The sequence below is a fragment of the Gorilla gorilla genome, chromosome 11 (assembly GCF_029281585.2).
Source record: "Gorilla gorilla gorilla isolate KB3781 chromosome 11, NHGRI_mGorGor1-v2.1_pri, whole genome shotgun sequence".
Lineage (NCBI taxonomy): Eukaryota > Metazoa > Chordata > Mammalia > Primates > Hominidae > Gorilla > Gorilla gorilla.
Genome location: NC_073235.2, coordinates 99,885,559 through 99,898,859, shown reverse-complemented (window position 1 = coordinate 99,898,859; position 13,301 = coordinate 99,885,559). Strand labels below are relative to the sequence as shown.

At 46.4% G+C, this 13,301-nt stretch overlaps 1 protein-coding gene across 3 annotated transcripts in view; it reads right to left on the bottom strand.

The window, feature by feature from the left end:
- MOB4 (MOB family member 4, phocein) overlaps positions 1-13,301 on the bottom strand; it is a 53,701-nt gene that overhangs the window by 30,888 nt on the left and 9,512 nt on the right. The window contains exon 1 of one of the 3 annotated variants that reach the window (XM_019021926.3): positions 7,009-7,424. The exons of 1 other annotated variant lie outside the window; for it this stretch is intronic. In XM_019021926.3, the coding sequence (XP_018877471.1) occupies positions 7,009-7,068 (60 nt within the window). In that variant the 5' untranslated portion in view covers positions 7,069-7,424. Of the gene's footprint in view, positions 1-7,008; positions 7,425-13,301 lie in introns of those variants that run through there. One more of the 3 variants, XM_019021927.3, reaches the window with a different exon arrangement.

Here is a 13,301-nt window from a genome sequence, read left to right as displayed (position 1 = left end):
AGGTTCCCCGATACAAATGCTTATGGTGATGGATACCCCATTTACCCCCCTGATGTGATTATTATATATTGCATGCTTGTATCAAAATATCTCATGTAACCTATAAATATATACACCTACTATATACCCACAAAAATTTTAAAAAGTAAACATCCAAATAAACCAGCTTTCTATTAAAGGGAATATTTTTATTTCTTCTTTTTTTTTTTTTTTTTTAAGAGATGAGGTCTCACTTTGTTGGCCAGGTTGGTCTCAAACTCCTGGTCACAAACAATCCTCCAGCCTCAGCCTCCCAAAGTGCTGGCATTACAAGCATGAGCCACCATGCCCAGCTTAAGGGGGATATTTTTATAGAGCATCTTGCCCTGGTTCTGGAATTCTCTGTAGATAATACAGTTGACAGACATTCCCCTAAGTGATTAAGAACCTTTCCATTTGACTGATTTTTCAGAAAAGTTTACCTATGTAACCTCAGTGGGTAGCACAATGCCTGACACATCTTTGAAGCTCAAATGTCTCTGAGGTAAAACTTGGTGGGGAGGGGGTAAGAGTAAACCAATAATCTATAAACCTGTATATAAACCTGTAAAAACAATCAACAAAGATTAAGTCTTCAAAACCTTGAGCAAAAAAAGCAAATTAGAAGTAAACACAGTGTATATAAAATGAATAAAGTTTAGGCCGGGCGCGGTGGCTCATGCTCAGCACTTTGGGAGGCCGAGGCAGGCAGATCATGAGGTCAGCAGATCGAGACCATCCTGGCTAACACGGTGAAACCCCATCTCTATGAAAAAATACAAAAAATTAGCCAGGCGTGGTGGTGGGCGTGAACCCGGGAAGCGGAGTTTACAGTGACCCGAGAGCGCAGCACTGCACTCCAGCCTGGGAGACAGAGCGAGATTCCATCTCAAAAAAAAAAAAAAAAAGTTTAAGTGCAAGGCATACTTATGGATATAATGCATATATAGTAAAAGTATACAGAAAAGAAAAGGAATGATAGGGTAGAAGACAGAGAATGTCTTCCATAAGAATTCAACTATAGTAGCAATGTCCTCGTTTGGACAGTAGGTAATGAGTACACCTTTTTAAGTGTCTTAAACATTTCATCTTTTTTGAAATAGCTGGCCTATCTGGATGAAAATGAACTAATTTTATTAAAGGAAAATATCAAGAAATAAAACAATCTTCTAGAAATGGTTCCAGGATTCCTTTTCTTAGATATTATCTATTAAAGAGCAATTCTAAAATTTTTCCTATATGATCTAAAGTTTCTACCAATACTCTATTCTTTCCTTTTTAAAAAAACTAAGAAAGTTTACAGAATGTTGTTTTTAAAATATTAGAAAACACATGTACAGTTGGCCCTCCATATCTGCAGGTTTAATCTGCAGATTCAATCAACCAGGAATTGAAAATATTCATTTCAGGGGAGAAAAAAAATCCAGAAAATGTTATATTGTTGCTGACATGTACCATGTACCTAGTTAGGTCTAAGATAGTTGCGTATGTACTAAACATGTACTGGCTTTTTTTTTGGTCATTATTCCCTAAATACAGTATAACAACTATTTACAGAACACACATTGTATTAGGTATTATTAAGTAATCTAGAGTTGATTTAAACTATATAACAGAATGTGCATAGGTTATATGCAAACACTATGCCATTTTACATAAGAAACTTAAGCATCCTCAGATTTTGGTATGGGGTGGGGGTATGGAGTTATCCTGGAGCCAATCCCCAGAGGACACCAATGATGACTATATATAGAAAAGATGTTGAGAATGAAATGTTTCGCCTTCTCATAACTGTGACATATTTTAGATGCCTATGAGAGACACCAAAAATTCAGCTTAATAAAGATTCTCATCTAATTCAACCAACAAACATTTATTGAAAACCAACTATGAAGCCCAGCGTGGTGGCTTGTGCCTGTAATCCCAGCACTTTGGGAGGCTGAGGCGGGAAGATCACTTGAGGTCAGGAATTCGAGACCAACCTGGCTAACATGCTGAAACCCCGTCTCTACTAAAAATACAAAAAAAATTGGCTGGGCGCAGTGGCTCATGCCTGTAATCCCAGCACTTTCGGAGGCCGAGACGGGCGGATCACGAGATCAGGAGATCCAGACCATCCTGGCTAACACAGTGAAACCCCGTCTCTCCTAAAAACACAAAAAAAATTAGCCAGACGTGGTGGTTAGCGCCTGTAGTCCCAGCTACTCGGGAGGCCAAGGCAGAAGAACAGCGTGAACCCAGGAGGTGGAACTTGCAGTGAGCCAAAATCGTGCCACTGCACTACAGGCTGGGCGACAGAGCGAGACTCTTGTCTCAAAAAATAAAATAAAATAAATAAAAATAAAAATAAAAATAAAGGCTGGACGGTACTGCTGCCATCTCAGCTCACTGCAACCTCCCTGCCTGATTCTCCTGCCTCAGCCTGCCGAGTGCCTGCGATTGCAGGCGCGCGCCGCCACGCCTGACTGGTTTTCGTATTTTTTTGGTGGAGACGGGGTTTCGCTGTGTCGCCCGGGCTGGTCTCCAGCTCCTAACCGCGAGTGATCTGCCAGCCTCGGCCTCCCAAGGTGCCGGGATTGCAGACAGAGTCTCGTTAACTCAGTGCTCAATGGCGCCCAGGCTGGAGTGCAGTGGCGTGATCTCGGCCCGCTACAACCACCTCCCAGCCGCCTGCCTTGGCCTCCCAAAGTGCCGAGATTGCAGCCTCTGCCCGGCCGCCACCCCGTCTGGGAAGTGAGGAGCGTCTCTGCCTGGCCGCCCATCGTCTGGGATGTGAGGAGCCCCTCTGCCTGGCTGCCCAGTCTGGAAAGTGAGAGCGTCTCTGCCCGGCCGCCATCCCATCTAGGAAGTGAGGAGCGCCTCTTCCCGGCCGCCATCACATCCTGGAAGTGAGGAGCGTCTCTGCCCGGCCGCCCCGTCTGAGAAGTGAGGAGACCCTCTGCCTGGCAACCGCCCCGTCTGAGAAGTGAGGAGCCCCTCCGCCCAGCAGCCACCCCGTCTGGGAAGTGAGGAGGGTCTCCGCCCGGCAGCCACCTCGTCCGGGAGGGAGGTGGGGGGGCCAGCCCCCCGCCCGGCCAGCCGCCCTGTCCGGGAGGTGAGGGGCGCCTCTGCCCGGCCGCCCCTACTGGGAAGTGAGGAGCCCCTCTGCCCGGCCAGCCGCTCCGTCTGGGAGGGAGGTGGGGGGGTCAGCCCCCCGCCCGGCCAGCCGCCCCGTCCGGGAGGGAGGTGGGGGGATAAGCCCCCCACCCGGCCAGCCGCCCTGTCCGGGAGGTGAGGGGCGCCTCTGCCCTGCCGCCCCTACTGGGAAGTGAGGAGCCCCTCTGCCCGGCCGCCCCTACTGGGAAGTGAGGAGCCCCTCTGCCCGGCCAGCCGCTCCGTCCGGGAGGGAGGTGGGGGGGGTCAGCCCCCCGCCCGGCCAGCCGCCCCGTCCGGAAGGGAGGTGGGGAGGTTAGCCCTCCGCCTGGCCAGCCGCCCCGTCCGGGAGGTGAGGGGCGCCTCTGCCCGGCCGCCCCTACTGGGAAGTGAGAAGCCCCTCTGCCCGGCCAGCCGCTCCGTCCGGGAGGGAGGTGGGGGGGTCAGCCCGCCGCCTGGCCAGCCGCCCCGTCCGGGAGGTGAGGGGCGCCTCTGCCCGGCTGCCCCTACTGGGAAGTGAGGAGCCCCTCTGCCCGGCCAGCCGCCCCGTCCGGGAGGGAGGTGGGGGGGTCAGCCCCCCGCCCGGACAGCCGCCCCGTCCGGGAGGTGAGGGGCGCCTCTGCCCGGCCGCCCCTACTGGGAAGTGAGGAGCCCCTCTGCCTGGCCACCACCCCGTCTGGGAGGTGTACCCAACAGCTCATTGAGAACGGGCCATGATGACAATGGCGGTTTTATGGAATAGAAAGGGGGGAAAGGTGGGGAAAAGATTGAGAAATCGGATGGTTGCCATGTCTGTGTAGAAAGAGGTAGACATGGGAGACTTTTCATTTTGTTCTGTACTAAGAAAAATTCTTCTGCCTTGGGATCCTGTTGATCTGTGACCTTACCCCCAACCCTGTGCTCTCTGAAACATGTGCTGTATCCACTCTGGGTTGAATGGATTAAGGGCGGTGCAAGGTGTGCTTTGTTAAACAGATGCTTGAAGGCAGCATGCTCGTTAAGAGTCATCACCACTCCCTAATCTCAAGTACCCAGGGACACAAACACTGTGGAAGGCCGCAGGGTCCTCTGCCTAGGAAAACCAGAGAACTTTGTTCACTTGTTTATCTGCTGACCTTCCCTCCACTATTGTCCTGTGACCCTGCCAAATCCCCCTCTGTGAGAAACACCCAAGAATGATCAATAAAAAATAAAAATAAATAAAAAATAAAAAAAAAAGAAAAAAAAAAGAAGAAAGAAAGAAAAAAGAAAAAATAATAAATAAATAAAAATAAAACTAGCCGGGTGTGGTGGCGGGCACCTGCAATCCCAGCTACTCGGGAGGCTGAGGCAGGAGAATCACTTGAACCTGGGAGGCAGCGACTGCAGTGAGCTGCGATTGCGCCACTGCACTCTAGCCTGGGCGACAGAACGAGACTCTGCCTCACAAAAAAAAAAAAAAAAAAAAAAAAACCTCCAGGTGCAATGGCTCACGCCTGTAATCCCAGCATTTTGGGAGGCCCAGGCAGGCGGATCACCTGAGGTCATGAGTTCGAGACCAGCCTGGTTAACATGGTGAAACCCAGTTTCTGCAAAAAATTAGCTGGGCGTGGTGGCACGCGCCTGTAATCCCAGCTACTCGGGAGGCTGAGGCAGAAGAATCGCTTGAACTCGGGAGGCGGAGGTTGCAGTGAGCCGAGATCGCACCATTGCACTCCAGCTTGGGGGCAACAAGAGAGAAACTCTGTCTCAAGAAAAAAACAAAAAAAAAAAAGAAAGAAAAAAAGAAAAAGAAAAAAGAAAACCAACTATGTGCCTATATTCCAGTCTAACCAACTTTTTTTTTAATGTAGGAAGATACTCCACCTACTCTCCTATAGTTTTTTTGTTTGTTTGTTTGAGACCGAGTTTTGCTCTTGTTACCCAGGCTGGAGTGCAATGGCGCGATTCCGGCTCACTGCAACCTCCGCCTCCCGGGTTCAAGCGATTCTCCTGCCTCAGCCTACCGAGTGGCTGGGATTACAGGCGCCCGCCACCACGCCCAGCTAATTTTTTGTATTTTTAGTAGAGACGGGGTTTCACCGTGTTGGCCAGGCTGGTCTTGAACTCCTGAACTCAGGTGATCCGCCTGCCTCGACCTCCCAAAGTGCTGGGATTATAGGCATGAGCCACCGCACCCAGCCCTCTATTATAGTTTTTAAATTTTTTTTCTTTTGACCCAATAGGGAAGGAGATACGGTTCTAAATATATCATTTTAGAACAGATCCATTTCACTAAATGAAATTCATGTGATAAACAAGATAGGACAAACTACGGCGTAAGCAGTCTTTTTCATTTTTTATCCTTTTTCTGTTATATTTTACCTAACAACCTTGATCCATGACAATGTGAAAAAAGACAATAAGTTTTCTTCTATGTGACTTACAGCAACATAGCAAGTATGTTACGATATTAAATATTTTATTTTCTAACCTTTCAAAATTAAGAACTTATGAATAAATGAGATGACTCTCAGAATATGAACACAAAAGTCTACTTCTGAACATAAAAATGTAATCAGAAACAGTGTTTCCACAGAATAAGATGTAAAGGTATCTGAGAAAAGAGCATGAGGAAGTAAAGTGTGGAAATGGTAAAAAGCAAGCATATGTAACGGATAAATTTCCAGTAGTATGAAAACAAAACTGTCAGTAGGAGTAACTGACAGCTTAATGTGACTCCAAAATAAGACTTTAAAATTTTCTCTAAAATTCAGCACTAAAAGCAGCTTGTTAAAGAGAAAAAGGTCACCAGTGAATTAAGAATCAGGAGACTATGTATCCTTGGGCAAATCCAGTTAATTCTCTTGGGCTTCAGTTTCCTTATCTGTAACATGAATCTGGGGAGGTAATCAATACCTGTATGACCCCTTCGAAAGGTGTTCTTTCCATAATTCTGTATAAGAAATTAAAATCTATTCTCAGACATACAATCATAGCTCCACGATTGTTTTGTTTCAATTTTCATTTGCATCACTTTTTAACATTTTATAAACACATCTCTTCCGATTTCAGAGCATCTAGCCATTTCGGCTAGCAATTAATCAGTTCAAGTCTGGATGCCAATTTTATTTATTTATTTTTAATGTGAGGCATCCCATCTTTTCCAAACCCTAAGAACCAATGCCTAATCAAGCACCAATTTACCACACATAATGCCCTACAAAAAAGAGGACAAAATTATAATCAGTTCATTCTCTGACTATGCTTCACGCATATTAGCAAGGAATGACATCTAACAAGTCACAACTTGGTGATGAAAACTTGCTGGACCAGAGAACAGCTCCAGGGAAAGCGGCAGGGAGAGGTGGTCAAAGGGAAACAAGGAGGAGAATATCGGCACACGGATCCGGCTAGACAAGCTGGATGGCAGGAAACGGGTAGGTACGTCCCAGGCCAGGTAGGAACTGGACGCCGGGTCGAGGTAGGCTGTGTTTACACCCCCTCCCACCTCAGCGGCCCCGACCTTCAGGAAACCCCGGGGGTCTCCACCAGGCTGGTCGCGCCCCTCCAATGCTAGTCAGCTGGGGCTCAGGGGCAAGGCGAGAAGCCGTTGCTGCTGACAGGCTCGCAGCCCAGGGCTTCGGCAAGCAGGTACCACCAGCAGACCCCACCCGCCCCTCACGCCTACCCCTGGGTCGGAGCTCCGCAGGCCTCACGGCGGCCGCCACCGCCTCAGCCAAATTGAGGGGCTGCAGCTCCGGAAGAGCAGGCCGGGCACCAGTGCCCCAGCCCGCCCGCCTGCCGCCTCGGCCCAACCTCCCCGCAGTGGCGGCCAGCTTCCGGGCGCGGCACTGCTCGGCACCTAGTTGCCCGACAAGAAAGGTGCAGACATGGTACCTGCGCCTTGGTGCCCGGCCTGTTCCGCCTCAGCACTGCCGTCCCCTCCGCCATGACCATAGTGCCAGCGTCTAGGCGGCTAGAGTCGGTACCCGGATGTAGGGACGGCAGCCTGCGCGGGGGGCGGGGCAGAGCGGCGCTCTGCGTCTGGGAGGAGGAGCGGCAGCTGACGGAACAGCTGCAGCCTGCGCCGGGCAGGACGGGAGAACGGGGAGCCGTACGGGTAGAAGCGGGCTAGGGGGAGGGAGAGGGCGAACGAGGAACAGCCGGACGGCGTCGGGTGGCTACTGGCAGGGACTGAGGCACCGGAAGGCGGGCGCCACGAGCTTCTTTGCGAGGGCTGCGGGGCGGTTTGAAAGGTCGTGATCGCGGCGACCGCTGCGGTAGTGTGCACGGCTGCGTTGCACGTTGGTATGGGCTCTCGTTAGTTACACGGGAAGAACGAACTTCGTATAGTGGCGACCGTTTCAGTAAACCCACGTGCAAGCAAATACTTAGAGAACCGTAATTCTGTCCCAGAAGCCACCTAAGGAATCAGGGTAGAAAACAGGCCAGCAGTCTGGGCAAATTCTATAGAACCTGCGTGAAATCGACCCAATCTGAAATCAGACGGGGGATTTGAGTGTCAGTGTTATTTACGCCATCCGGCGACTTCAAAGCCAAGGACTTTTTCGATGACAAGTTTGTTTACGTAGATAAAAGACGCAGATGTCAATTACGTGAGATGAAGAGTGGACATCTGGTTTTGTGCGTTAGGCAGACAGATTTAGCTCGTGTTTTTCAACTCAGAAGCAGGAGGAGGAAATTAGTAGTCCTTGACAGGTGGTGAGGGTTTTACATCTTACAGGATTCCACATTTCCTTTGTTGCAAATTTTAAGTGTTCTCTCTTAAGAAACCACAGCATTTTCGCAAACTTTTCTTCCTGCTTAGAAACCTTGAATCTTTTATCTGGGGTGAGGGAGGCCTTGGGATATCAGATGGGAAGACAGTTCAAAAAGTAAAAAACGCATACAGTAACATGATTTCCAAAAGAAGAAAACATCAAGTGTCCCTAGATAGAAGGTGTATTAAGAATGCTGAGGGAAGGGCCATGTAACAGCCTCCAGAAATGGAATTTGAGAGGAGAGGTTGAGTGGGTCTCTAGCTGAGTAATTGTCAGTGACTTAGAACTAGGCATTGAAGGGTTTAACAACAGGAAGTTGGTTCTCTCTGGAAGGTGTATTGACTGGTAACTCTTCAAGAATAGGGACTTAATTTTGCCCTCCCAGAACCAGCGTCTACATATGAAAAGATTTATTCGTTCAACAGATACTCATTAAGCCCCACTATATGGTAGGCACTAATGTACAAGTATGATAAGGCTCAGTCCTTCACTACAAATTGCCTTGACTCCAGCAACAGAGACGTGCAAATCACAAATTCTTATACAGGTTAAGTACCCCTCATCTTAAATGTTTGGGACCAAAACACTTTCAGATTTCTGATTATTTTGGATTTTAGAATATTTGCATATACATAATGAGATTTCTTGGGGATGGAACCTAAGTTTAACTGTGAAATGCATTTGTTTCCTATACACCTTACACACATAGCCTGAAGTTACTTTTATACAATACTTTAAATAGGCCGGGAGCGGTGGCTCACACCTGTAATCCCAGCACTTTGGGAGGCTGAGGGGGGCAGATCACTTGAGGTCAGGAGTTCGAGACCAGCCTGGCCAACATGGTGAAATCCCATCACTACTAAAAATACAAAAATTAGCCAGGCGTGGCGGCAGGTGCCTATAAAACTTCAAATAATTTTGTGTGTGAAACAAAGTTTTGACTGCGACCTGTCACAGAAGGTCAGGTATGGAATTTTCCACCTGTGGCATCATGTGGATGTTCAAAGTTTCAGATTTGGGAGCATTTCAGATTCTGGACTTTTCAGATTATGGATGCTCAACTTGTATTAAATGCAATGAGAGCCTAGGACAAGTGACACGTAAATGTTGCCTCCCTTAGAGAGATGGGTTGGGTCTATGAGATAGCAGAGTCCCAGGGAGGCCTCTTGGTCTATAGATAACTCGCCTCACTTACTGCAAGGATTACGTTTACATTTCCCAGATTGTGTGATATTTCCCTGAGCTGTAAATAGTCACCTATAGTTGAATGGGATCATCTTCACTTTCTCTTAATTCCAGATTTGTTAAACTGTTTCAACCCATCTGAAACCAACAAAAAACGTGAATGAGTAGGTGTTAAATTCGGGAACAAAATGCACATTCGTTGTTTTTGAAAAGTCCAATAAAGTTGCATTCTGATGTCAACCCTGGCCTTGTTCATAGGAAGGACCTTGTTCTTTAGGGATAGAATGTTTCTAGCTCATAACCTTCACATTTTCATTCCTCTGTCAGCCTGTAGATTACGTACCTCCAAACAAGACAAATTTTATAACTAGGGTTAATTTGTCCGGGGTAGGAGGAGAGAGAAAAGAAAAACAAAAAGCATGATCAGCAATAACAGTTACATGAAATACTTGAATATTTCAGGTAAAGGAGGAGTGGAGTGATCTGTTTAAAGGCAATATGCACCAGTAGGAATAGCTCTGGACTGGGATTCAGAAAATCTAGATTCTCTTGCCTGTTAACTGTTAAGACATTGAACAAGCTATCAAATAAATGTTTCTTCATGTGTAATGAAGATTGTGCATAGCAGTTCTTTCCCTCTGCCCCATAAAGTATGAAAGCAAGCATAAAATTAAATATGGAACCTTGAAGCTTTAGAAGAAAATATTTTATAAAGCCAAAGTATCATAAGTAATTTCAAATTATCCATGAGCTTCAAATCATTGACACATTAAAAAAAATTATCCAATAAAAATTCACTTTGGGGAATTTTTAAATCCAAATAAAAGAGTTAATGCAGGCCAGGTGCGGTGGCTCAAGCCTGTAATCCCAGAACTTTGGGAGGCCGAGGTGGGCGGATCACGAGGTCAGGGGTTCGAGTCCAATGTGCCCAACATGGTGAAACCCCCATCTTTACTAAAAAAAAAAAAAATACAAAAATTAGCTGGGCACAGTGATGTGCGCCTATAGTTCCAGCTACTCAGGAGACTGAGGCAGGAGAATCACTTGAACCCGGGAAGCGGAGATTGCAGTCAGCCGAGATTGAGCCACTGCACTCCAGTCTGGGCAACAGAGTGAGACTCCATCTCAAAAAAAAAAAAAAAAAAAAAGAGTTAATGCATATTATGTGCAAGGCACTGGGCTAAGTGCTGAAAAACATGAAGATATATAAGACAAGCTTTCCTCAAAGAGCCTTGAAATTAATGGGAAAGCATCTTATGTAGATTACTACAGTACAAGGCTGAACACCTTAAGTATTGAAGCAGCCCCTTTCACATGCTCTTTGCAAACAGCCTCTGATCTTGCTCAGTGTTCTTCTCTCACTCTATGACCAGGGAAAGGGAAACCCATATCTAGCTGAGGGATAAATTCCTGTTGGCCTAAGTGTGAAAAGGCCAGCCTCTGTGGTTCACACCTGTAATTCCAGCACTTTGGGAGCCTGAGGTGAGAAGATTGCTTGAGCCCAGGAGTTCAAGACCAGCCTGGGCAACATAGTATGACCCACCCCACATACACCCCCATCTCTACAAAAAAATACAAAAATTAGCTGGGCATGGTGGCACACACCTGTAGTCCCAGCTACTCAGGAGGCTGAGATGGGAGGATTGCTTGACGCTGGGAGTTCAAGGCTGCAGTGAGCCATGATTGCACCACTGCACCCCAGCCTGTGTGACAGAGTGAGATCCTGTCTCAAAAAAAAATAAAATAAAACAAAGAAAAGAAATGTGAAACGATGTAATGGAGCACTTTGGAGAAAGATTTACTTGCTCTTCAGAAGATACCAAAAGCGATGCTCTCTTTTTTCTGCCAATGGACATCACCCAATATGGGCCTGCAGCAGCCATTCTGGCTTAAAGGAAGCCAGTCTAAAAGCAAAGTTGGCACACTGTGAATGATGTATGTAGTTGTCATGTGTCTTAAAGTGTGGACAGCATTTATGTGCAGAGCTACAGGAGATTTCATTACAAGCCGAGCAAAGTTGAAGCAGCAGGGAAGCATGGGAACGTATATTCACAGTTTAACAAGTCAGTGCCTATGTATGGTTTCATACATCTTCAACATATTATTTGAACATTATTCTGTTTTTTTTTTTTTTTTTTTCCTTGAGACAGAGTCTCACTCTATCGCCAGGTTGGAGTGCAGTGGCGTGATCTTAGCTCACTGCAACCTCCACCTCCCGGGTTCAAGCAATTCCCCTGCCTCAGCCTCCGGAGTAGCTGGGACTACAGGCGTGCACCATTATATTTTAGTAGAGACGGGGTTTCACCACGTTGGCCAGGATGGTCTCGATTTCCTGACCTTGTGATCCACCCGCCTCGGCCTCCCAAGTGTTGGGATTACAGGCATGAGCCACCACGCCCGGCTTTTTTTTTTTTTTTTTTTAAGAGACTGTCTCACTTTGTTGCCCAGGCTGGTCTCAAACGCCTGGCCTCAAAGGATCCTCCTGCCTTGGCCTCTCAAAATGCTGGTATTACAGGTGTGAGACACTGGGCTTCACCCTTTTTCTTCCCCCTTGAGACAGTGTCTTATGCTCTCGCCCAGGCTGGAGTGTAGTGGCATGATCACCACTCACTACAGCCTCGACCTCCTAGGCTCAAGTGATCCTCACTTCAGCCTCCTAAAGTGCTGGGATTACAGGTGTGAGCCACTGTGCCCAGTCTGTCTTTATTTTCTTGATAACACTAATCTGTATCTAAAATCATGCTATTAATTTAGTTGTTTACTGTGTGCTTCCCCGATCTTATTCATCCCTGTATATCCAGTGCCTAGAACAGTGCCTAGCCCATATTCAAAAAATGCGTGACTTAAAAATACTATAATAAACTAGCCTTTTGAACTGACATTCAAGCCAGGTAAGTAAATAACCATTGATGTTTTTCCAAGTCATGTCTTCAGGCTAAATGAGACTGAAAGGGCATTTTGCAAGTGAAATTTTAAGTGTCTTAAAGACTTAGGCTTAATCTATAAGAGGGTAGGGGAATTTTAAACATTTCTTATATCTTTTAACAGGAAAATCTACAGATGGAGCCAAAATCAAAATCTGTGTTTTTTTTTTTTAAGAAAAACCCAAACTATAAAAATACCTAAAGAAACTGTGGAAGAAACTTTAAGTTTTGGAGAAGACTTTTCAGAGTTTAATGTCATACCCAGAAGGCATAAAGAAAAACATTTTATAATTCAAATACACCAAAATGACTTTCTACAAGTGCAAGGCATAAACAAAATCAAAACCCAAATGACAAACTAGAGGGAAAAAAAAACACAAAGAACTAGTTTCTTTAATAAATAGAAGTCATAAAAGATCAAGCACTCAGTCAAAAAATAGGCAGAAGATATTAAGTGAATAGGAATAACCAGTTAACAAGGGTAAGCAAGGTGGCTCATGCCTGTAATCTCAGCACTTTGAGAGGCTGAGGTGGGCAGATCACTTGAGTCCAGGAGTTCAAGACCACCCTGAGCAACATGGCAAAACCCTGTCTCTACAAATATTAGCTGGGCGTGGTAGCATGCATCTGTAGTCCTGGCTGCTCGGTAGGCTGAGGTGAGAGGATCACCTGAGCCCAGGATGTCAAGGCTGCAGTGAGCCTCTGATGGTGCCACTGCACTCTAGCCTGGGCGACAGACAAGAACCTGTCTCAAAAAAAAAAAAAAGAGTCTTAAACACATACAATGCTCATCCTCATTCATCATGATAAAGAGTAAAATTATCAGATTGGCAAAATAAGAACTTTATAACACCCTGCATTACAGAGAGTAAGAAGAAAAAAAATACATTGCTAGTAGGACTGTTAATTCATGGACCTTTTGGCTGGGCGCAGTGACTCATGCCTGTAGTCCCAGCACTTTGGAGGCGGGTGGATCACCTGAGATCAGGAGTTTGAGACCAGCCTGGTCAACATGGTGAAACCTCATCTTTACTAAAAATACAAAAATTAGCCAGGCGTGGTGGTGAGCACCTGTAATCCCAGCTACTCAGGAGGCTGAGATAGGAGAATCACTTGAACCTGGGAGGTGGAGGTTGCAGTGAGCCAAGATCGTGCCACTGCACTCCAGCCTGGGCAATAAGACTGAAACTCTGTGTCGATAAATAAATAAATAAATAAATAAAACTGATGGGAGTTCAATGAAGGACAACTTGGAGATCCATGTCTGTATCTGCGTACATGCATGATTAAAATTCACAGA